General features: G+C 50.6%; 9 protein-coding genes across 9 annotated transcripts; 6 read left to right on the forward strand and 3 right to left on the reverse strand.

The window, feature by feature from the left end:
* Positions 1 to 35: 35 nt before the first annotated feature.
* Positions 36 to 3670, forward strand: IAR55_004071 (uncharacterized protein; the record flags this gene model as incomplete). Its single annotated transcript, XM_066947174.1, has 16 exons — positions 36 to 953; positions 1011 to 1190; positions 1250 to 1392; positions 1459 to 1756; positions 1812 to 1871; positions 1935 to 2103; positions 2163 to 2180; positions 2227 to 2300; positions 2354 to 2450; positions 2535 to 2899; positions 2973 to 3060; positions 3135 to 3194; positions 3266 to 3276; positions 3368 to 3476; positions 3527 to 3587; positions 3646 to 3670. 16 exons carry the CDS (start codon positions 36 to 38, stop codon positions 3668 to 3670), a joined length of 2676 nt encoding a protein of 891 aa, XP_066802553.1.
* Positions 3671 to 3891: 221 nt separating this feature from the next.
* On the reverse strand, positions 3892 to 4699 carry IAR55_004072 (uncharacterized protein; the record flags this gene model as incomplete). The annotated part of the gene is made up of 3 exons (XM_066947175.1): positions 3892 to 4189; positions 4256 to 4327; positions 4473 to 4699. The coding sequence occupies 3 exons, from the start codon at positions 4697 to 4699 to the stop codon at positions 3892 to 3894; spliced, it is 597 nt and encodes a 198-aa protein (XP_066802554.1).
* Positions 4700 to 5350: 651 nt separating this feature from the next.
* On the forward strand, positions 5351 to 6962 carry IAR55_004073 (uncharacterized protein; the record flags this gene model as incomplete). Its single annotated transcript, XM_066947176.1, has 3 exons — positions 5351 to 5722; positions 5838 to 5945; positions 6081 to 6962. The coding sequence occupies 3 exons, from the start codon at positions 5351 to 5353 to the stop codon at positions 6960 to 6962; spliced, it is 1362 nt and encodes a 453-aa protein (XP_066802555.1).
* A 140-nt stretch (positions 6963 to 7102) lies between these two features.
* Positions 7103 to 8437, reverse strand: IAR55_004074 (uncharacterized protein; the record flags this gene model as incomplete). Its single annotated transcript, XM_066947177.1, has 7 exons — positions 7103 to 7171; positions 7240 to 7273; positions 7332 to 7371; positions 7550 to 7778; positions 7907 to 7916; positions 7990 to 8168; positions 8309 to 8437. 7 exons carry the CDS (start codon positions 8435 to 8437, stop codon positions 7103 to 7105), a joined length of 690 nt encoding a protein of 229 aa, XP_066802556.1.
* A 382-nt stretch (positions 8438 to 8819) lies between these two features.
* IAR55_004075 (thioredoxin-like protein 4A) lies at positions 8820 to 9791 on the forward strand (the record flags this gene model as incomplete). Its single annotated transcript, XM_066947178.1, has 7 exons — positions 8820 to 8839; positions 8987 to 9147; positions 9235 to 9310; positions 9371 to 9418; positions 9535 to 9562; positions 9636 to 9705; positions 9766 to 9791. The coding sequence occupies 7 exons, from the start codon at positions 8820 to 8822 to the stop codon at positions 9789 to 9791; spliced, it is 429 nt and encodes a 142-aa protein (XP_066802557.1).
* Positions 9792 to 9916: 125 nt separating this feature from the next.
* Positions 9917 to 11526, reverse strand: IAR55_004076 (uncharacterized protein; the record flags this gene model as incomplete). Its single annotated transcript, XM_066947179.1, has 7 exons — positions 9917 to 10071; positions 10128 to 10459; positions 10559 to 10671; positions 10752 to 10854; positions 11005 to 11153; positions 11213 to 11253; positions 11409 to 11526. 7 exons carry the CDS (start codon positions 11524 to 11526, stop codon positions 9917 to 9919), a joined length of 1011 nt encoding a protein of 336 aa, XP_066802558.1.
* A 622-nt stretch (positions 11527 to 12148) lies between these two features.
* IAR55_004077 (uncharacterized protein) lies at positions 12149 to 13833 on the forward strand (the record flags this gene model as incomplete). The annotated part of the gene is made up of 7 exons (XM_066947180.1): positions 12149 to 12358; positions 12468 to 12640; positions 12693 to 12771; positions 12932 to 13095; positions 13236 to 13458; positions 13552 to 13607; positions 13677 to 13833. 7 exons carry the CDS (start codon positions 12149 to 12151, stop codon positions 13831 to 13833), a joined length of 1062 nt encoding a protein of 353 aa, XP_066802559.1.
* Positions 13834 to 14160: 327 nt separating this feature from the next.
* IAR55_004078 (uncharacterized protein) lies at positions 14161 to 16891 on the forward strand (the record flags this gene model as incomplete). Its single annotated transcript, XM_066947181.1, has 10 exons — positions 14161 to 14292; positions 14363 to 14646; positions 14714 to 14789; positions 14853 to 15126; positions 15204 to 15348; positions 15406 to 15505; positions 15563 to 15685; positions 15738 to 15995; positions 16057 to 16587; positions 16658 to 16891. The coding sequence occupies 10 exons, from the start codon at positions 14161 to 14163 to the stop codon at positions 16889 to 16891; spliced, it is 2157 nt and encodes a 718-aa protein (XP_066802560.1).
* Positions 16892 to 17361: 470 nt separating this feature from the next.
* On the forward strand, positions 17362 to 20204 carry IAR55_004079 (uncharacterized protein; the record flags this gene model as incomplete). The annotated part of the gene is made up of 12 exons (XM_066947182.1): positions 17362 to 17420; positions 17633 to 17728; positions 17897 to 17961; positions 18150 to 18517; positions 18648 to 18717; positions 18799 to 18917; positions 19024 to 19119; positions 19186 to 19280; positions 19338 to 19674; positions 19740 to 19799; positions 19855 to 19921; positions 20008 to 20204. The coding sequence occupies 12 exons, from the start codon at positions 17362 to 17364 to the stop codon at positions 20202 to 20204; spliced, it is 1629 nt and encodes a 542-aa protein (XP_066802561.1).
* Between the last annotated feature and the right edge of the window lie 102 nt (positions 20205 to 20306).

Below are 20306 nucleotides of genomic sequence, written 5' to 3' on the forward strand. Positions count from 1 at the left end.
TACAGACCTACGAGGCAGACGGCATCTTTAGCGGCATGCTTCCCGCTCGTCCTTCTCGCCGGCGTGATTTCTGGTCAGAGCTGGACCGACTTGAAGCGTCTGGTGAGCTGGATGAGACGGTAGAAGAAGCGGCCACGTTTGCGCGAGAAGTGATGGAGGAGGTCAAGTGGAAGGAGGAGGCGCACGAGACTGCTGTGTTGGAGCTCGATTCTAATATGCAGGGTGACATACCGAACGGGGAAAACAACCAAGAGGGACCAGCAGATCCATTGAGCTCTGTACCTGGTGGAGCATTCGACGATATTCCTTTACAAGAACCTTCGAATATACCACTTAGTCCATCACATCCTGCCGAAGACGTCTTCGTCCCCCCTTCCTTCCGCCCTTCTCAATTCCTCCGAATGTCAACTCCAAAACCGCTCACTTCACCTATCCCTTCTGTCCCTACTCCACTCGACACTTCCTTTCCTCGACTTCTTCCTCCGAAGTCCGGTCCTATCCCATCGCATGTCTCTCCATTACGTACACGACGATCCGCTATTCACGATACACCCGAATGTGTCGCATCGCCGATCGATACTCCCACTACTTCCGCTCCTCAGCCTTCTCGACCCCATCTGAGCACAATCCTAGGTGAAGGTCAAGGTCGCAGAGACGATCCCGATACTCCTGTCCCGATCGGTAAAGCCCTAGGTATGAAGAGCAAGAAAGATCTCTTGGCGGTGACCAAACATTTCGAAGTGTTTGCCAAAGGGTTAAACTCAAAAGATGACGTGGGGAAAGGAGTGGGGAGGAAGGGCAAGGGAAGGTCGACAAGGAGTAAGATGCCTAATTCGTTCTTGGGTGGGACAGCAGGGGTGACGGGATTGGGAGGAAAGGTATTTGATGAGTTGAGGTTTTGTATACCTCCAGAAGTCAATCAGGTTGCTAAGCACAAGCAACGATGGGAGATCGTGAGCTTGATGAAACTTGACGAAGTGAACGAAGCTCATTTACTCAATTGGTCACAGATATCGAAGTTGGGAGGGCAAGTCACGCTGCAGCCGGACACAGCTATCACACATGTGATATATGATGCTGGGAAGTCAGCTTCGCTACTGGCTCAGAGATTGGGATTGGACAGCTTGAGCGAATTGCCAGAGGGGACGATATGCGTGAAATGGGATTGGGTAGTACAATGCAAATTAGCTGTGAGTCTGCCTCTTCTGACGTATATTGGGAATTACATCCCGCTGACGTGGGTCAACAGGGTAGTCTGTTGGATCCTTCACCGTGGCTTAGCTTCCCGAAGACTTCGTTCACGAGAGCTGTGTCGGCCAATGCCATTCGACCCACTTCGAGGATGTTTGACATCACCGACCAACTTCGTGGAAAGAGCGTTAGCATCTCACGGTTCGTCTCATCTCAGCTGCAGGTGCCTGCTTTGAAGCTGAGCTGACCTGACCGTTCATGGATTAGCAAACGCGAACCAACTGCCTCTGACTCTGATACCGAAGAATCGTCCAAGAAGAAAGCTCGGGCAGCTGACACTCGCTCCATGACGATATTCCCGCCAGTACCAGAACGTGAGGCCGAGATAGAGCAGCCGGTCGCAGATCCCCCGAGAGCTGTGATAATGCAGGATTTGCCGAAGGGTGTGGCGACAAGACATGTCGTGGCTGACGGGCCAGGGTGGGGCAAAGCTGCCAATGGACAAAGAGATGCTCTGGACGTGATGATCGAAGGTGTTATCGATGGGAGTCTTTCTGATCCTGAGGTGAGTCAGCTAAGCCTTGGGTAAATTCCGTTGCTGAAGCTGATGCCGTGTCCAGGTGGGCGACGGCGATGATGAGGAAGGCGACAAGCAAGCCGACCATTTAACCTTGAAGCCCGTGAGTGTCCATGCCAAAGGTAGTCTTTGGTCTCCGCTTGACGTATCAGGCCTCGCTTTGCAGTACGAAAACCCAAATCCCAAAGCTGACAGGTGCAAATGCGGGCAGAAAAGCGACGTTAAGGGCTACAAACGACCCAATGAGTGGCTGGCGCAAAAATTCGAAAGGCTGCACGAGATGTATGCTGGTCAAGTCGGGAAAAACGCCTTTGCTATACGAGGATATCAGCGAGGTGAGCTGAGGTTGTGGTCTGTGAGCAACGAGACCTGACATCAGCTTGTGTCCCATCAGCTGCGAGTATTATGAGGAGTGAGTGCACCTCGCGTAGATAATGTCCCCTCTGACGGGTCTCCAGGGATCGAGTATCCTATCACAACAGGTGCACAAGCAAGAGCGATTCCTGGTATCGGACCTGGACTGGCTGAGAGAGTGAGTCTCGGTTGGCCTGTTTCTGGAGAGCATCACCTGACACAGACGAGTAGATTGACGAGTTCCTCACCGGTGCTCCTGGGCGAGCTTACTTTGAAGACACAGAGCAAGCTAGATGCGTGGCCCTGTTCAAAGACATCTATGGTGTTGGTGAGTGACTCCATGATAGTTGCACCGCGACGTCCGTGCTTGCTGCGGTTTCACTCTGACAAATGAGCTGATCATCCTCTCCAGGTCGACAAGTCGCCAATGATCTCTATCGTCTCGGTGCTCGATCGATCACCGATCTCCGAACAGGTCAATACCCTCTCACTCCGGGCCAACAAGTGGGATTGTCGTTATACGAAGATCTTAAATCGCGAATCCCTCGCGACGAATGTAAAGCCCTGTACGAGATGATCAAAGCGGAAGCGATGGCATTTGATAATGGGTTGTGGGTGGAGATCATGGGAAGTTACAGACGAGGACAAGAAGATAGTGGCGATGTTGATATACTGATTACGAGGGAGTGGAAGGCAGGAGAAAAAGGCAAAGACCGTAAAGGCGCATTGGGAGAACTGGTTGGGAGACTGAGGCGAAAGGGAATAATCACTCATGATGTGAGTGGTGATGGGCAGCTCATGGTGAATGTGCTGAAACTGACTGAAGCTGATTTCTCTTATTTCTGGAAAGCTTGGCGCTCCTTCAGATTGGAACGCACCTGAAGCCAAGTGGATGGGAGTGGGAAAAGTGAGCCCATCGAGCAAGTACAGACGGATTGGTGCGTAAGACCCCAGCCAAACATACAAGGTCAGTGGGGACAGATGGGAGCTGACGTCGTCTTGCCCAATGCAGATATACTCTGCATACCTCATGAGCAATGGGGAGCGGCGTTGATCTATTTAACGGGCGAGTGTTACATCTGAACCGATCAGCAGAGGCGTCTAATCAATTCGCACAATTGCTGATCGCACTCCACTTGGTAGGCAACGAAGTGGTAAGCATCCCGACCCCGCAAAACTCGTCTCGGGATCATCCCTTATCTACCTCATGTGCAAACATCACTAATACCTCTGCACGTCACTCAGTTCAACCGCTCCCTTCGGCTCTACGCTAGGAAGCTAGGATATAGTCTCAACCAGCGAGGACTGTACAAAGGCGTGTTGAGAGGCAGAGACGGACTCAAAACCACGGAGGGTGCGTGTTTCGGAGTGTTAGATTGTGTGTATCTGACCGAGATAACACAGGCGAAGTGGTCGCCTCCAAGACTGAACAGGAAATATTTGATGTTTTGGGATTGAGATGGCGGTGAGTTTGGCGAGGCGGTGCCCGCGGAGATCATCGTATTGATAATCTGTCCAAACAGACATCCACATCATCGACGACCTTGAAAGTCCGATAGACGTATGATAACGGATTGACATTGATGAGATGACGAAACTTGGTGCTCTGCGTACTTTACGCTCGTGCTGCATATGCCTTTACTGTATCGATACACACCATGCATGTTGTTTGTCATTTGTAGTGGATTGCACTCCTGCATCTTGTCACTTGACTCTCCCTCACACTTGTTCTTCACTTGATCTTCGACCTCTATTATCGCTCAACCAAACTAAGGCTCCTTCAACTCTCCCTTCTCCCAAGCAGCTGCGATCTCCTGACCGGTGACAGTCCTAACTTCACCAGGAGTAGCCGTCGATCCCGAGATGGTGCTCGACACGATGTCGGTGATTGTGCCGAGGGTAGTCTTTGTCTGGTGGAAATGGCGGATCTCGTCGACCTTCACTTCGAGAACAGCCAATCGGGGGTCGGAAGGAGACCCGTCTCGGACTCCGTCGCCCTTGTCGCCGAACCATGCTTTGAGAGTTGGGTTGTAGAGATGCTCGATAAGGGCTTTGTCCTGGCTTCGGCTGCAAGGAAGGAAGGGAATGGGCTCAGCTTCGACACTTGAGATTGTATTCAAGACGTGGACTTACGTCGCTTTACCAGCGATAGAGACCCAGCCTTGGTTCTGGGTCATACCGTCGGCACCGATGTTGACGTGGAAGCTGGGGGAGATAGAGAATGTCAGGGTTATTCCACAGGAGGGTTGTTCCAAAGAGAGCGGAGTTGAGATTCGTCTTATGTATTTGACTCGAAATGAAGAGAGATATGGCAAAAGGACGAGGCCCAAGAAACATCTCCCCCACTCACTCATTCTTGACCTCTGCATCTTTGTGACTCTCCTTATCATACACGAACCTGAACTTCCAATCCTTGGTGATCTCACTGATGGCCATACATCTCGCGTGCAACGACCCGTCGTCCGAGACAGTCGTCAACATGACGGATTTCTGGGTGTTGAGGAAACCTCGGAGGGTGGACAACTTGTCCGTGAGAGACGGGGATGTTCCGGATGCGGCGGTGTATTGGTCAGACATCCTGGGAGTGGTTGAGAGAGATCGTCGTGGTTGGTGTTGTGTGTTGTGTTCAGGTGCGTTGGTAATGATGGAGGGACGGAATGGGGAGATGGTCGTAATTATTGATGCGCGGAAAGGAAGAGAGGTGATGGATCGTGGTCGTGGTCGTGGTCGTAGTCGGATAGAAGCGGGAGTGGTGGAAGCGATAAATCGAGACACGGTCAGCATTGTGAGTGAGTTTTGTAGATGGACGAGCTGGAGAGCAGTGATGATATAGTACGATACTACAAGCTCAAAACTCACTTGTACGATACTCGTAGTTATCTTGATTTGAAGTGAAGAAGGAGGGAGAAACAGGAGATGACGATGTGTTGATTGCACACACTTGATTCCTCAAATCTCTTCAGTCGGGCCCGGGTGACGATCGATGAATTCACACAAATGTCGCCATGGTGACTCACAGATCTTTGACGTCATTCAAAGATGGGACACGTGCCATACGCGTGGATGTACGGAGTTTCAGGTGCACTCCGTTCACACCTCCCCTGGTCGAGATTATTGTTGTTGCAGCATTTGACAGCTTAGGAATTGACCGTGACAACATTCAAGCTGCCATCCGAGTAATCACACCTCTCCGTGGAGTCGTCTCGTAGACCAAGGACGTCAAGGGGCATGTCCATGATCCCTACCCGTGCTCCTTCTCGTCCATCGCATATATACCGATCGTTCCTGCAACATCTTCGGCTCCTCCCCGACCCCCACGTATGGTCCATCCTCCAACCTCGTTTCAGGCGGTTGCTAGAAACGCCGGGACCATCGCCTCCAAGTCCTGACAGATTGCAGCAGAAGGTCGAGAACCCCACCGACTCAACGACGCGCTCAGACTTGGAGGCTGATAGCGATACCAAGGTCCGACATAGGGAGAGCTCGGAACGATCAGACGATCAAGACAAGGTTGACACACGCTTCCCTCATGCTGAAAGCTCGAGAGCAGCAAGTATCAGAGAACACCGTCGTCTGAAAGCTGTGAAAAAGGCACAAAAGGTATGTCGTCTCGTCCTCTCGTCTCGTCTCGTCTCGTTCTGTTGCCTATTGTGGGGCCTGTTCAGATGTCCTGGTTCTAGATCGGTAAGCTGATCAAATGATTGATCGGTGATAGCAACTCAACAAACTCAGAGCCGCCGTCGCTTGTCATCCTCATGCTTTGACGAGATTGCTCGAGGAGACGTATGGTCAGCGTGGGGTCGTTAGATGGGAACTTTTGAGGGTGAGTATCAGATCCACCACGAGCATGCAAACCTAATCAAGTCAACCGTTCTCCCCTTGTTGTTCCTGCCACCATAATTCACACTCTCTTCTCTCTTCGATCTCGGAATATTTGCTCATAGCGTGACGTTTCTAGACAATCTCAAAACCTTACGGCTCGACTCCACAAACACCGCTACCACAACCTCTACTCCCTCTTCTTCCTCCCCCAGCACCCCCCTCAGAAGCCCAACCACGAGCACGCAAGTCTCTCCCAGAATGCCGAGTGAGGAAGATCGCGCTCAGACAGATTCAAAAAGGATGGGAGGAAATCAGACCTCCAATCGTCCTTCCGCATCGACTGTCTCAGCAGGACATCACTTCGACATCGCTTGTTTTTGATGAGGAAGAAGGATCTGTGGTATCTTGTACAGGTTGGGAAAGATCGGGTATCGTTGAGAACCTACGTTATCTCGCTGGTTTACCTCAATCGACCCTCGTCGAATCCGGCTCGACCTCCCCTTCGGAGGAGCAAAATAGCGCTTCTCATTTCTCACCGAGATATCGATCTTTGCCCAAACATATTCGTCGGATATTTCCTTCCCCTCATGGCTCCGAACCCAAACCCAAACCCAAACCCAAACTTCGAGAACCATCTTACCCACCTCCTAGACCAAAGGCGACGAGAGCTAATCCACGTACTTGGGGTCTACCAAGTACGCTCACTCCGAGGTTGTTGAGGAGGACATATAGGCGATTGTGGGATGGACTGGTCTGGGTCAGACCTGTAGATTCGCTTCAGGCGGGAGCGAGTGTCAAGTGGAAAAAGTGTTCATTTGAGGAGATGAGAGCTTGGGAGATGGGGGTCTCAGATGATAAGCCTGCACAATTCAAAGAGAGTGGAGAAAGAGGGATGAAGAGAGTGAGGATGAAGAAGGAGAAAAAAATAGGTAGTGGTGGTGTTGTTTTTGAAGTAGATGGTTGTCGCTGGAGTACCGCCTCAGAAGTTGATCGTAGATGGCTCGAAGAAACGAGCTAGATATATTTCACGATTGGCGTACCCATTCAACATTGGTCGCTCAACTACAATCAATACTATGCATCAAACACGACTATACTTCTTCTTTCCGTTCCGTTCTTCTTCTTCTTCCTTGACTGTTTACTTTATCAATCAACAGCTCACAAAGCCTCCTTGAGTCGCTTCTCAGCTTCCTCAAAGTTGATGACGTCCCAGATGGCGTTGAGGTACTGCACGAAACGCAATCTCAGCTGCGTCCGGCAATCATGGCATCACTCCAGCTAGCCGGTACACTTACGTCGGGCTTCACGTTCTTGTACTGAAGGTAAAAGCTGTACATGAGAACTAGGTTAGTTGCGCATACAGCGGTGAGCAATTAACGAGACCTACGCATGCTCCCAGATGTCGATGCCAATGATGGGGACGTGGGCTGCAAAGAAAGACGTCAGCGGGACGCTCGAGCTTGAGGGAGCATAGGTAACTGAGGCCCTTTCCCCGCTCCTTAGACACGTCCGATGACTGTCTGTCTTCTTTACCTGTTGGGCGACCCCGTACCATCCGATCCGTACCATCCGATATCGATCCTTGAGCAGACGTAGAACACTCACTCAACAAGGGATCCTGGTTGGCAGTGGTAACAACCTCCAACTTCTTTGTGGCTTTGTTGTAACCCAGCCAACCCCAGCCACTGCCTTGAACGCCGGCGGTTTTGGTGTTCATCTCTTTCTTGAGGTTTTCAAGGCCGCCAAAATCAGCCTGGATCTGGTCGTAGAGAGGACCAGAAGTGGGAGGTTTGGCCTGGGAAGAACCGGTAGGAGCGAGGTTCTTCCAGAATAGCTAAGGCGAGGGAAGAAGAGCAGTGATCAGTCCCCAACTTGGAGCGAAAATGGCAGGACGTGGAAAGGGAAGGGACGACAGACAGTCTGTCAATTGTAGGGGACATGAGGACGAAGAGGAAAGCTCACAGAGTGATTACTATCGGATGTAAACCAGAGATATCAGCTCCAAATAGATCAATCAGAACACTTGCCTGTCACAAGGCACTCACATATGTCCCCCACCGTTGAACTTGAGAGCGGGCTGCAAGCCAATCGCAGCTTTGACATCGCCGCTGGACTGGAGCTTGCCAAGGGTCTCCTCGGCGGCATTGAGACCGTTGACGTAGGTCTGGTGGTGTTTGGTGTGGTGGAGAGTCATGATCTCGGATGAGATGGAAGGTTCGAGGGCCTGATAAAGTCAAGACGAGTCAGTGTATGCCAGAACACGGCTATAGTCGATGGTGACTTCATAAAAGCGCTGATTGTGAAAGTCAAGCGCTCTGGGCTTAGAAAGGGGGGACTGTCGATGTGTAAAAGATCGATACCCACATCGTAGGCGTAAGGCAGCTCTGGAAGGGTGTGCTTCGACCTGACACCTGCGAAAGCTCTGACGCTGGAAGCTCGAAGGGGCGCGATTGCAGCTCGGGGAGCGATTCGTGTGAGAGTGATGGCGACCATTGTGACAGCGTTGTGGCGAGTGATCTATTCAATGAGAGACCAGGAAGGGGTAAGGATGAGAAAGTGGAGAAGACGGATGATACAAGTTGTCAACCCGAATTCTTGCATTGCTAATGGACAACGTCACCCGCGCGCGCCTGATGTAATAGCTTTCCCACGGTATGTATAGCGGGATCAAATACACGTGCCATTCAAAGAACTGTCACGTGGATTTCGCCACCTCAGTCCAAGAATCGTTTTGCTTCCAAGAGAAAGATGGATTGTTTTGAATAGTGTGTGTCTACATCTCTTCTCTGCAACTCGTCCTCCCTCTTGTAGGTGTCGATACGCCATCCACTCGCCAGCTTGCTTTGCTCGATACAAATAGAGGTATCGACACAAAATGTCGTACTTTATGACGCAGTGAGTACAATTCTTCTCTTCATTCACTCTGTCTCCTTCAGCTCCCTCCCTTTTGCTTCCTACCCCTCTCTCGCACATCGTCCAAGTCATCGCCATCATTTCTTTCGTGTCCATGATGACAGGAGACTGACAGCTTTTGTGCCGCAGTCTCCACTCTGGGTGGCATGTCGACCAATCGATCCTCGTTGAAGAGGACAGAGTAGTGTGTATCCGATTCGGACACGACCACGACGAGCAATGTATGGCCATGGACGAGACCCTCTACGGCGTGTCAGAGAAGGTCCAAAACTTCGCTGTCATCTATCTCGGTGAGTATCTCCGCCTTGCTCAGCCGCTGTCAGACACAAAACTCGTTGAGAAGGACGGATGCTGACGTCGTTACCGGGTTCTCATAGTTGATGTTACCGAAGTTCCCGATTTCAACAAGATGTATGAATTGTACGATCCTTGTACACTGATGTTCTTTTACAGGTGAGTCCGAACGTTCGGTCTACACCCGATAAGGAAGGCTGATGTGTGATTTTCGGGTAGAAATAAACATATCATGATCGATTTAGGAACAGGTAACAACAACAAGATGTAAGTAGAGTTTCGCTTCTTGCGCTTCCTGCCCATCTCAGGATCGCCTTCATCTTCAGCTTCACATACCTTGGAGCATACCCAGGTAGAAGAGCTGACTTTTTGCTCTCTCGCAGAAATTGGCCAATAGTGGACAAACAGGAGGTTAGCTTTGCTGAAAGCCTTGTCAGGCGCCTCGTCAGGTTATGACACTCAAACTGACGTGTCTACATCATAGATGATCGACATAATCGAAACCGTCTACCGAGGAGCATCGAAGGGACGAGGTCTTGTGGTTTCGCCAAAAGGTTGGATCATCACCTTGTCTGACTCTCAGCATTGCTAACCGTGTCACTGCACTGTTGCAGATTACTCCACCCGACACAAATATTAGATACCCTAGATTCCGAGTCATCCGTTCCGACATATGTTTTCATCAAGCTCCAATATTGTACAATTAGTATCACCGCCTTCCGCTCCCCTTGGGCATAAGGATGCATCATCTTATCACGAACTATGTCATATCTCACCCAAGACTCTTTTCTCCAACGAACCTTCCAGGTCGAGCATGGGTTTGAAAACTCGCATATACTTCTCACCCTCTTCGTCTCCTAGAGGTAACAGCGGTCGTCTAGGCGCCAAGCTGTATCCGTGCATCTTGTGCAGCGCGTATTCTGCACTCGATGTCAGTCGACGTTATCCGCCCACTCAAAATAGTATATCGACTCACTCATAGCTCTCACGCCACCCGGAACAGCAAGTACGTCCGCCCTACTCAAGGTATCCTGAATCATCCGCAACTCGTTCTCCTCTTCTCCACTCAATTTACCCCTCTTCGACTTCTCCGTACAAAGTTGGAACAACCTGACTCCAGCTGCCGGAGCGAAATTGGGGATGCCGCTGACGGTCCCATGACCGCCTGAAGTCATCCACGGTGTCAGATCTGCGATGAGACCATCGAGAAAGAGAAAAGGGAACGAATGGGACCGGGAGGAAGTGAGAGAAGGGTCGTTTTGGACTGATGAGTTGATTCGAAGTAATTTGCAAAGACTCCCTGGGCACCTGCATTTGACCAAAAAGATATACCAAGTGAGATCAATCTAGATTCCGACTCTCCGATACTGATGTAGTGCCAAGGCGAGAAGTACGAGAAGGACATACGTTAATTTCACTCCGCAGAGATTAGGAGCACGTCTCATGATCTCCTCAATAATGTCCGAAGACATATCTTGGCCTGCAGAATTGGCAGGGAAGTTGTATAACAGTATCGGGATCTAAAGCATCGTCAAAATCACACCAAGCATCAGAGCCTGTATTCTTTCTTGTGGAGTCTTTGTGTGAGGAACACACTTACAGGAGAGGCAGCACAGATATCGACATAGTATTGGATGACTTGTTCAGGATCTGCATTGAGGCTCGCAGCGTAGTAAGCAGGTAATATGACCATTCCTGCGTCTCTGACATTGAAGATAAAATCAAGATAATCAGCACTATGTTCACTGATGATTGCCTCTCCTTCTCTTTGTCCGCGAGGACCAATTTTCGCCCATCGAACAGCAACACCTAAAACCTTATATATCTGCTTGGGTATGAAGAACCCCACTCACGCTCCGGCTTCCGCAGCATCTCTAGCAAATCGTATACTCTCTCTCGTACTTGATCCCCCAACACCTGCGACGATCGCTCGATTCTGCATCCCTTCTTGGTCCAGGGTGAGTCGAATGAATTTGATGATCGAGATCCGTTCTTCGGGTGTCTGGCAAGAAGACAAACCAATCAGAATCGAAACTTTCAGGGAAGGGCGTAGGGACGTACAAGATGGGAAGCTTCGCCTAATGAGCCCATACATACTGGGACTGAGAGTCGTGTCTGATGATCAGCGTAGCTTTTTTCAAAGGAATCTTGTTGGACTAACTTATCCCCAGTCGGGTGAGACCTGAATCAAACGCAGATATCACCGATCAGCTACAACGTTTTGCGGGTAGCACAACAGTCCACATTCAGGACTCACGCAACAAATGCTTCTTGTAGCTGACGAAGTCGATCTCCTGCTCATCGTCGAAGAAGGTGGGCAAGGGCCCGTACACTCCAGGTGTGAGTGGTCTCGTAGTATAGCTTTTGACGGGCATGATCGAAGAGCGTTTTGGGTGGAGGTAACTTCGAAACGGATGCGTGGAATTAACAGGTCAAGCTGATATTGGATTATTACTTCGACTGTTCTTCAGGATGTATGGTCATTGGCGTCTGTGGCTCTATTCGGTTTCGGTTGAGCATGAGTATCTGCATCTGCGTGCGTGAATGTGCATGTGAGAGGCTGGGCCATCCTACACTGAGTATCAATCACACCATCACACAGTGCAGAGAAGAAACGCTCCGTGGCTTCCGGAATCGCTCATCGGGGTCACCATGACGAGCCGTCGGTCCCGTCGGATGAGTTACCGATCAGCCCAGATGGCTTCCGCTCGAAGCCGAGATAACGTTGATTGTCATCCTGTGGGCGATTCAAGTGCGTCCGTCGGTGGACTTGCAGAGGTGGAGTTGGGGTGGGTATCTCCATTGATCTGTCCTGGGTACGTATATATGAGCATGGATAGGTCTGACCAACCACTGTGACCTCATTCTTCACTCACTTGTTCGATTGGCACAACAAGTATACATCTTCACAACTGAGCTGTAACAAAACCACCTTCCATCTTCCACCTTCCACCTTCCACCTTCCACCTTCCACCTTCCACCTTGCCCTTATCCACCATGCCATCATCTTCCGCAACGCTCATCCGGACGTACCCGAATACCGCCTCTGGTTTCGCAGGCACTCTACAATTGAGAGGAGGATCGGCCCCGACCACAGTTGGAGGTCTCACTGTCGTACCCGTCTTGGTGCATGAAGATTCAGAGTTTGGAGCAGAGGTATCGGGAGTAGATTGGAGTAAGCCCATTTCTGACGAAATCAAGGATGCGGTGAGTGAGGGCTCGTCACACACAGTATCTGGATAGTTGTTCTCGCTCGAAACAATCTAGCTGTACCTTGATCGGAACGCTTGCTCATATACATGTACTTCTATGACAGCTCGTGAAACTCCAGGACAAATATGCTGTGCTCATCTTCCGTCAAACGGGTCTCGACAACGCTCGCCATATCGCATTCTCCCAGCAACTAGGGAGTAAGCTGGAGATCAACCCGTTCTACTATGGCAAGGAGAACGACAGGGTGAAGGAGGACTTTCTATGGGATGTGGGCAAGTGAGTAGCGTGCGGTGTTGCGAACTACTGGTAAAGCTGATAGGAGTTGTAGTATTGAATTGGACAATTCGCTGGTCAAACCTGATAGTAGGAGATGGCATCATTCTCTAGGGAACTGTCTATGGCACAGCGTGAGTTGATGCGGTCATTCGTTGCTTTGAAAGGCCAGCGAGGATATACTTCGATCTCAGTTGTATCAACCTTGACATCCACCACGGAGATCTTGGTAGACTTAAGCTGACCTATTTCTTCGCCGGACCGTTGATGTGCTGATCCGCTGCACCATCGCAGGATTCGACATATCACCAAGAACGATCGAAATACTCTTTGCTCCTCTCTCACGGAAACCCTGTTCAAGGTGGATCATGGACCCATTTCGCCGATACACGTCAAGCGTATGCGGATCTGCCTCAGGAGAAGAAAGATCAGTTGGAAGATCTGATCATCGAGCACGAGTGAGTGGTCCAGCTTCCAACCACACTGTCGCGCACCACACCTGCCATACCTTTCGTCCACCATACCCATTACTAATACCAGACTTTCTCGCGTCAACGAGTCATCGAATGGACAAGCTGATAAGTTCTCCCCTCTTCAGCCTATGGCACTCACGCAAACTCGGTTCGCCCGTCGTGTATTCCGCCCCGAGTGCCGCTGAAAGGGCCAAGAAGCCTCCTGCCTATCATAAATTGGTCCAAGTCGGACCAGATGGACGCAAGACGCTTTATCTTGCGGCTCACGCGAGACTTGTCCTGGGGATGGGGTTGGAGGAAAGTCAGAAATTGATTTGGGAATTGATCGATTGGTGCACTCAACCGAGAGTGAGTGAAAGCTCCATTATCCTTGTTCTCTTGAATGAGGAGATGTTACCGTGTGAAAATTACAAGTCAGATAGCTAATCCTTCTGTGAATAGTATGTGTTCAGTATGGAATGGAGAGATGGGGGTGATATGGTCTGGTGGGATAACCGGTGAGTCCAGTTTTGGTATCCACAGTTCCGCTCCACAACCAAGAAGCTCAGCTGACCGCCACAACTCAGCCAATCCATGCATCGAGCCAACCCTTACACCGAGAACATGACGGCTCGTGATGTCAGAAGAGCCACAGTGATAGATGACGGCCCGTTGGCGTGGGGAGTGGGGGAAGTAGAGCGAAAAGCGACAGGTTGGACACCCGAGGCAGTGCATTCGGAATAGATCATTGACTTACACATCCAATCGGTATGCAACTACATTGTTGGAGATGCCCCAAGTTCAATGTGTCCAGCGGGTTTCCTATGCACCGAGCCCAGCGCACATGGACGATCGTGTAAAGTTATGCACGCTCATAGGATCAAGCAACTCTTTCAGGAGAGGCGAACGTTGTCAGCAGTCACGTGACTCACACACTCACCGTTGCTCGCGTTTCGTAGTGAGTTCGGACGCGTTGATGAATTTATCATGTTGCAACAAAGACATCTCCTAATCTCACTTTGCCTTGACTCCAGATTTCTCAGAACAAGGGCTTCGTCCTCGTCCGAGAACATGTCGGAAAGGGTGCGAAAAGAACTTGAGGAGAAGAGAGCACGAGTCGCTGAGTTGCGACGAGCAAGGGAGGAGAGAAAACAGATACTTGCCCAATCACAAACCACCTCCAATGTTTCAGCTACGTCCGAGGTGGGTAACCTTCTTTTTCCTTCTGGGCTAAAGGTAGGGCTGACCGGTGTATATATCTGACTTTGTATAGCCTCTCGCGACTTCTCGGAAGGATGTGAATGATCTGGTCGATTCTCTACTGGCTCGTCCTGCATCTCCAGCCCCGGTGAGACCGACCGCTGTCGCATCTGGATCAGGATCAGGATCAGGAAGGGCTACTCCTGCTCGAGGAACGATAACCTCGCCATCGGCTAGTGTGACGGATACTCCGGGAGGTAGGACGAGTAGATTGAGTAATGACGGGAGTTGGGGAAGAGCTGGAGGTTCAGCTTTGGGGATGGCTAGTCTGAAAAGAGGGGATGGGATGATTGATCGGTCAGTCGTCTCGTTCAGAACAGCGTCTTCGATCGACCGAGAGTAATTGATAAAAAGCAAGCAACAGGGAGTCTGCGGCATCACCCTTCCAAGCAGTTGATTTTGTAGATCATCAAGCAGAGTTGTATGATCTTCCGTCCAAGGTGAGTTTAGATACGAAAGTTCATTGATCAAGGTCAATCACCTGCTCACATTGTATCTCGCAGTCGATTAAACCTGTAACATATTCCAAGGCAATCCAAACTTCCACTTCCATGTCGACCTCAACGTCAGATATCGACTCCGACGCATCCGGCTCTGACGGCGAGACAGATGGAGTCACTCGGAGAAGAAAGAAACGAATGGACGGCGGAGGCAGTGGACGAGAGACGGAGGACGAGATGCGCAAGAGGATCTTGCAAGAACTGGAAGAAGAACGGAAGGCTCTGGAAACGGAGTTGAAGGAGCTGAAAGAGAAAGGGGATGAGTTGAGAGTCGCAGGTGGGTTCCTGTGCTCCCCACAACAATGATGTTGAGCGAGACCCAAGCTGATGCTGGGAGTCTCATGTTGTTATCAGATCTGTCAGAAGAACAACGGCAAGCTATCTTCTCCGCACCTGATTTCAGCGCGTTCATAGAAGAATCATCGCGAATAGTGCAGAGAGCTCTGAGCGATGGATACGACTATATCAAAGACTACACAATAGGTATAGATGGGGCATTGTGAGTAGGACATGGAATTCTCCTTGCTGCTGAATTACTGGCTGACACGAAATAAAGTGATGAGTCAGAGGGGCAAAAGGTTAAATGGTTCTGTGCGTTCTCGGACGAGAGATGGACTGCTGGAAGATCAGTGACAGACTTGGATTGGTCTCCCAAGGTAAGCTGGACAAGCATCAACGAAATGGCTGGCAATGTCAGCTGAACGTCGACACAGTTTCCTGAGCTATTAGCTGCTGCATATAATAAAAACCCATCTGCTGTCAATGATCCCGATGGTATCGTCGCGGTCTGGAACTTGCACCTGCAGGAGCGACCTGAGTTTGTGTTTCACTCTCCAGTGAGTTGCGGGATGCGAGGCTTTCCTTTTAGCTGACGTCCATACCGCCTAGTCCGACGTCCTCTCTGTGACGTTCTCCCCGTATCATCCCACCCTCGTCATTGGTGGCTCCTATTCTGGTCAGGTACTGCTCTGGGACACACGAGCGAAGCATCTGCCCGTGTTGAAGACGCCATTATCGGCCAGCGGTCATACCTATCCTATCTACGGTATGAAGGTAGTGGGAACGCAAAATGCGAATAACCTTATTTCCAGCAGTACGGACGGTCTGGTCTGCTCGTGGCTTACGGATATGTTGGCGCAGCCTCAGGTGGGTGATACTGTGTCGAGCCTCGATAGTGCTTACGTGAATGACCTCCTTCCCGTCGCAGGAAGCCCTCCCACTCACTGCGCCGTCGCAACATAAAACCGACGAAGTATCCATCACTTGTCTCGATTTCCCGCACAACGAAACCTCGACATTCTGGATCGGTACCGAAGAGGGATCTGTCTACCAAGCGAATCGGTATGATCGAGCGTCGGCCAAAGCCGGATTGAACACAGCAGACGTCTATCGTGGGCATGCGGCACCAGTGACGGGTCTCCATTTCCACCCGGGAACGGGATCTATCGACTTCTCAGATCTGTTCTTGACCAGCTCAGTAGACTGGACAGTGAAATTATGGAGAGCAAGATTGAATGCCAAAGCAGGTGGTACGACGCAGCAGGCAAACTCCACGAGCGCGAACGGGAGAGCAGGAACGACAGGAAGTGAGGAGAAGGGAGTGAGCCCTTTGCATTCGTTCGAAGAGGCCGATGATTATGTGTTCGACGTCAAATGGCATCCTTATCATCCGGCGGTGTTCGGAACGGTGGACGGGGCAGGAAAATTCGACTTGTGGAACCTGAATCAGGACGTTGAGGTAAGTTCGCACTTTTGATTGAGAACAGTCTGACCGCAGTAATGACTGATATCTTGTCAATTGTTTACAGGTCCCCATTGTGTCAACGGTGGTCTCCCCTCGAGCTATCAACAAACTAGCGTGGGACAAAACTTCTACAGCTCGCAAGGTGGGCTTGGGTTCATCAGATGGCAAAGTCTACGTATATGATGTGGCGGAGAAGTTGGTCATGCCCAGAGATAGCGAATGGTCGGAGATGCAGAAGACTGTACAGGATTTAGCGGCTGGAAACGGTGGGATGGATCTGGGGATCAGTAGGATTTAGGTCGAAGGGCTTTCTTTCTTGACGATGCATACGAGATGTCACGAGCATGGGACAGGTGATACAATTCAAGTTGATTTGAGTTGATTCTGAATGCTCGGGATGCAGGTGTAGTCTCGGCATGGTCCAGGGCGCATGTCGAATCAGGCATAGCAAACCAATCACCAATCACGGTGACGATTGCATTATCGGATGAGAGCCCGACGTTTCCGATCAATGTCAACTAACTTGAGCCCATCTGATCGTTGATAGCCGAATCCTACCTATCCTGAATGTGATTGTTGATCCGCCATGCACCGTCCACTATCGCAATCATGAAATTATGTCACGTATCGTCGCTTCTGCAACGGACTTCCAAGCAGTAGCCCCTAATCATATCCTCTTTGTTCTCTACATCCTTGTCAATCGCTTGGACTGGTAATCCAATCTTCACCAAAACGACGTGAGAGCGATCCAAGTTAAGTGAACGGACTATGCCTCGATTCGACACGGTCATCAAAAATGGGAAGGTGGTGACTGCAAGTGATATCACGTATGTCCTCACTTATCTCTTCCAACGCCCAACTGCAGCTCCCAGTCTTTCTCCCGGATCTTACTCTCTATCCATCATCCCTCGACCGTCCTGATCGATCCACCACTATTTACCTTCCTCCCCATCCAAGCTGTGCGCGATCGATCGCAATCAGACTTGCATGAAGAGTGATTGGCACGATCATGCTGATAATCGTCCTTGTCGTGCGTCAGTGACTGCTGGATCGGTATCAGAGATGAGAAGATCCATTCGCTCTCTTCACAATTTGACGAAGAAGATCTGGTCGGAGCCAAGATCATCGATGCGGAGTGAGTGTCTTTTCTGCGGTATATTTGGTCAGACAAATTTGATATCTGCCCTTGCGGTCCGCTCTCCGGAGAGGCGAGTAGATCTCGTAGCACCAGAGCTGCTGTGTCATTGCCCTTGTCGTTATAGCTGCAGACATAGTGCTGACGACGTGGACTGACTGTTCGTAGGGGAGCATATGTCATGCCGGGTGGAATCGACGGACATGTACATTTGTGTCAGGATCTGAAGACGGGTGAGTATCGGAGGCGCAAGTCAACCCCTACATTCTGCGACCCGTAACGGTGGAAAACATGCTGATTAAGTGTGCATCTGGTTGGTTTCGCTTCGTATGACTTCCACGACCTCTCCTCTTACCGGAAACTTCCGTCTCACCTTTGATTCGACTCCTTCCTCTGATCCCCCTCTGCTGATTTCCCAAAGGCCCCCACGGTCTCGGAGGTGAATGCGCCGATAACTTCGAGACTGGATCACTTTCCGCTCTCTGCGGCGGTACCACCACCATCCTGACCTTCGCCACGCAGACCCGCTCCCCGTCCGACCGCTCTCTCCTCGGCGTGGTGGAACGATACAACGCCAGAGCAGAGGAGACGGGCTCATATGTGGATTACGGATTCCATATCATCATCGTCCGGGATGATGAGGACGTGTTGGAGTCTGAGATGCCGAGATTGAAAGATGAATGGGGGGTAACGAGCTGCAAGGTGTTCATGACGTATGAGAGTCAGAGATTGAAAGATAGGGAGTTGTTGGATGTCATGGTCGCTGCGAGGAAGAACGGTATCACTACGGTGAGTGGAGCTTACGACATCAGGAATGAGCTTTGTTGGCGGATAGGCCTGAGCAAACGAAACGACGAAGAGGTAGTGGAGGAGGATGGAGGAAATTCACCTTGGGCTTTATCCTGACTTTGCACAACAGATGGTACACGCCGAAAACGGAGACATGATCGAATGGCTCACCGATAAGCTCGAGTCCAAGGGGATGTTCGGTGAGTCTCTTCTCCTTGCTCAGATTCGCATGACCACTGGTCTATGTCCTAATGTGGTTGCTCTACGTCTTCGTTTGATAGCCCCATACTACCATGCACTGTCTCGTCCACCACTGGTGGAGGGAGAGGCAACGAATCGTGCGATAGCTATGTCAGAGCTGGTTCAAAATCCGATCCTCTTCGTACACGTTGGGTCGACCGTGAGTACCACCTCGTTGTCTGAGCGCCGTTCTGGTCATTTTCAATTGAGCATCAGAGGGGAGTGGACTGTGCGACGCGCAGACGCGCTGATAATGGCTCATTCAGCTCGGTATGGACAATGTGCGTAAAGCTCAGACCCAAGGGTTGCCAATCTACGCGGAGACTTGCCCTCAATATCTCAACCTCACATGGGATGACCTGGTGAGTGTCATAGAACGGTATACTTGTGCCCCAAATGGTTCCTATCTGACCGAAGCTCATGATCAGCGCAAATTCCACTCGCCAACATGTTTCGAAAACAGCAAGATGATTTGCTCTCCACCTCCGCCGCCCGATTCTTCAGATCGAGGATCGCTCTACGTGTAAGTGTTGACGGGGTCTCAGCAGCTCATCTTAGCTTACCTGCCCAACTCCTACAGCGGTCTGCACAACGGCACTTTCACTATCTTCTCATCTGACCACTGTCCTTTCCGATATGATTCTCCTACAGGCAAGCCGTCCGGTCTGCTGGAACATCCAGACTCGATGAAGGACGAATCTTTCCCTATACCAACCAATCAGAAAGAAGCACATGATTGCGATAAGCATGGTCTTGCGGATCTGACGAAGAGAAAAGATGGGGCCTTCAGGTTCATACCCAATGGTATACCAGGAGTAGAGACTAGACTTCCTTTGCTTTACACGGGCGGGCTGTTGGAAGGGAAAATTACTGCACAAAAGTTCGTCGAACTGACTTCGACGAACCCGGCCAAACTTGTGAGTGATGGCTGATACCGAACTGAGGATCCATCGAGGCGCACTGATGCGAAGTCCCTGAACAGTACGGCCTTTATCCCCGTAAGGGCACAATACAGCCTGGATCAGATGCGGACCTTGTCATCGTGTGTACAGTCCTTGTTCCGACAGGGGTTGCACTAATGGTTCGAATTTGCGCAGTGGCATCCGGAAGACAAGTTCACGCCGTTCCAGTTGACGAATTCGCAATTGCATCACAATGTGGACTGTGAGTGTTGTTCACTCCACCAGTATACCTGCGGGCTGCTTGTAGACTCTCATCTGGACACATGGTCTGATCTCTACAACTCCCAGACACACCATACGAAGGCCAGACGATATCGAACTGGCCGCGGTATGTTTTCGTCCGAGGCAGCCTTTCCTATTGGGAGGGTAACGTGTTGGGCAAAGTGAGAGACGGGAAGTATCTGAAGAGAGGCACCAGTGCATTGAGCAAAGGTCTGCCAGGGAAGAAAGACGCAAGAAAAGTTGCTAGCTGGTTGTACGACTGAACGCTGAGGTAGAGTAGCAGTTTGACCGGCTAAGGGTGTAACCGGTCGTCGTGAAATGGATTAGAAATGAATTTGTATTGGTCACCCAAGTCCTGCCCAATG

This window comes from Kwoniella newhampshirensis, chromosome 7 (genome assembly GCF_039105145.1).
Source record: "Kwoniella newhampshirensis strain CBS 13917 chromosome 7, whole genome shotgun sequence".
Classification (NCBI taxonomy): domain Eukaryota; kingdom Fungi; phylum Basidiomycota; class Tremellomycetes; order Tremellales; family Cryptococcaceae; genus Kwoniella; species Kwoniella newhampshirensis.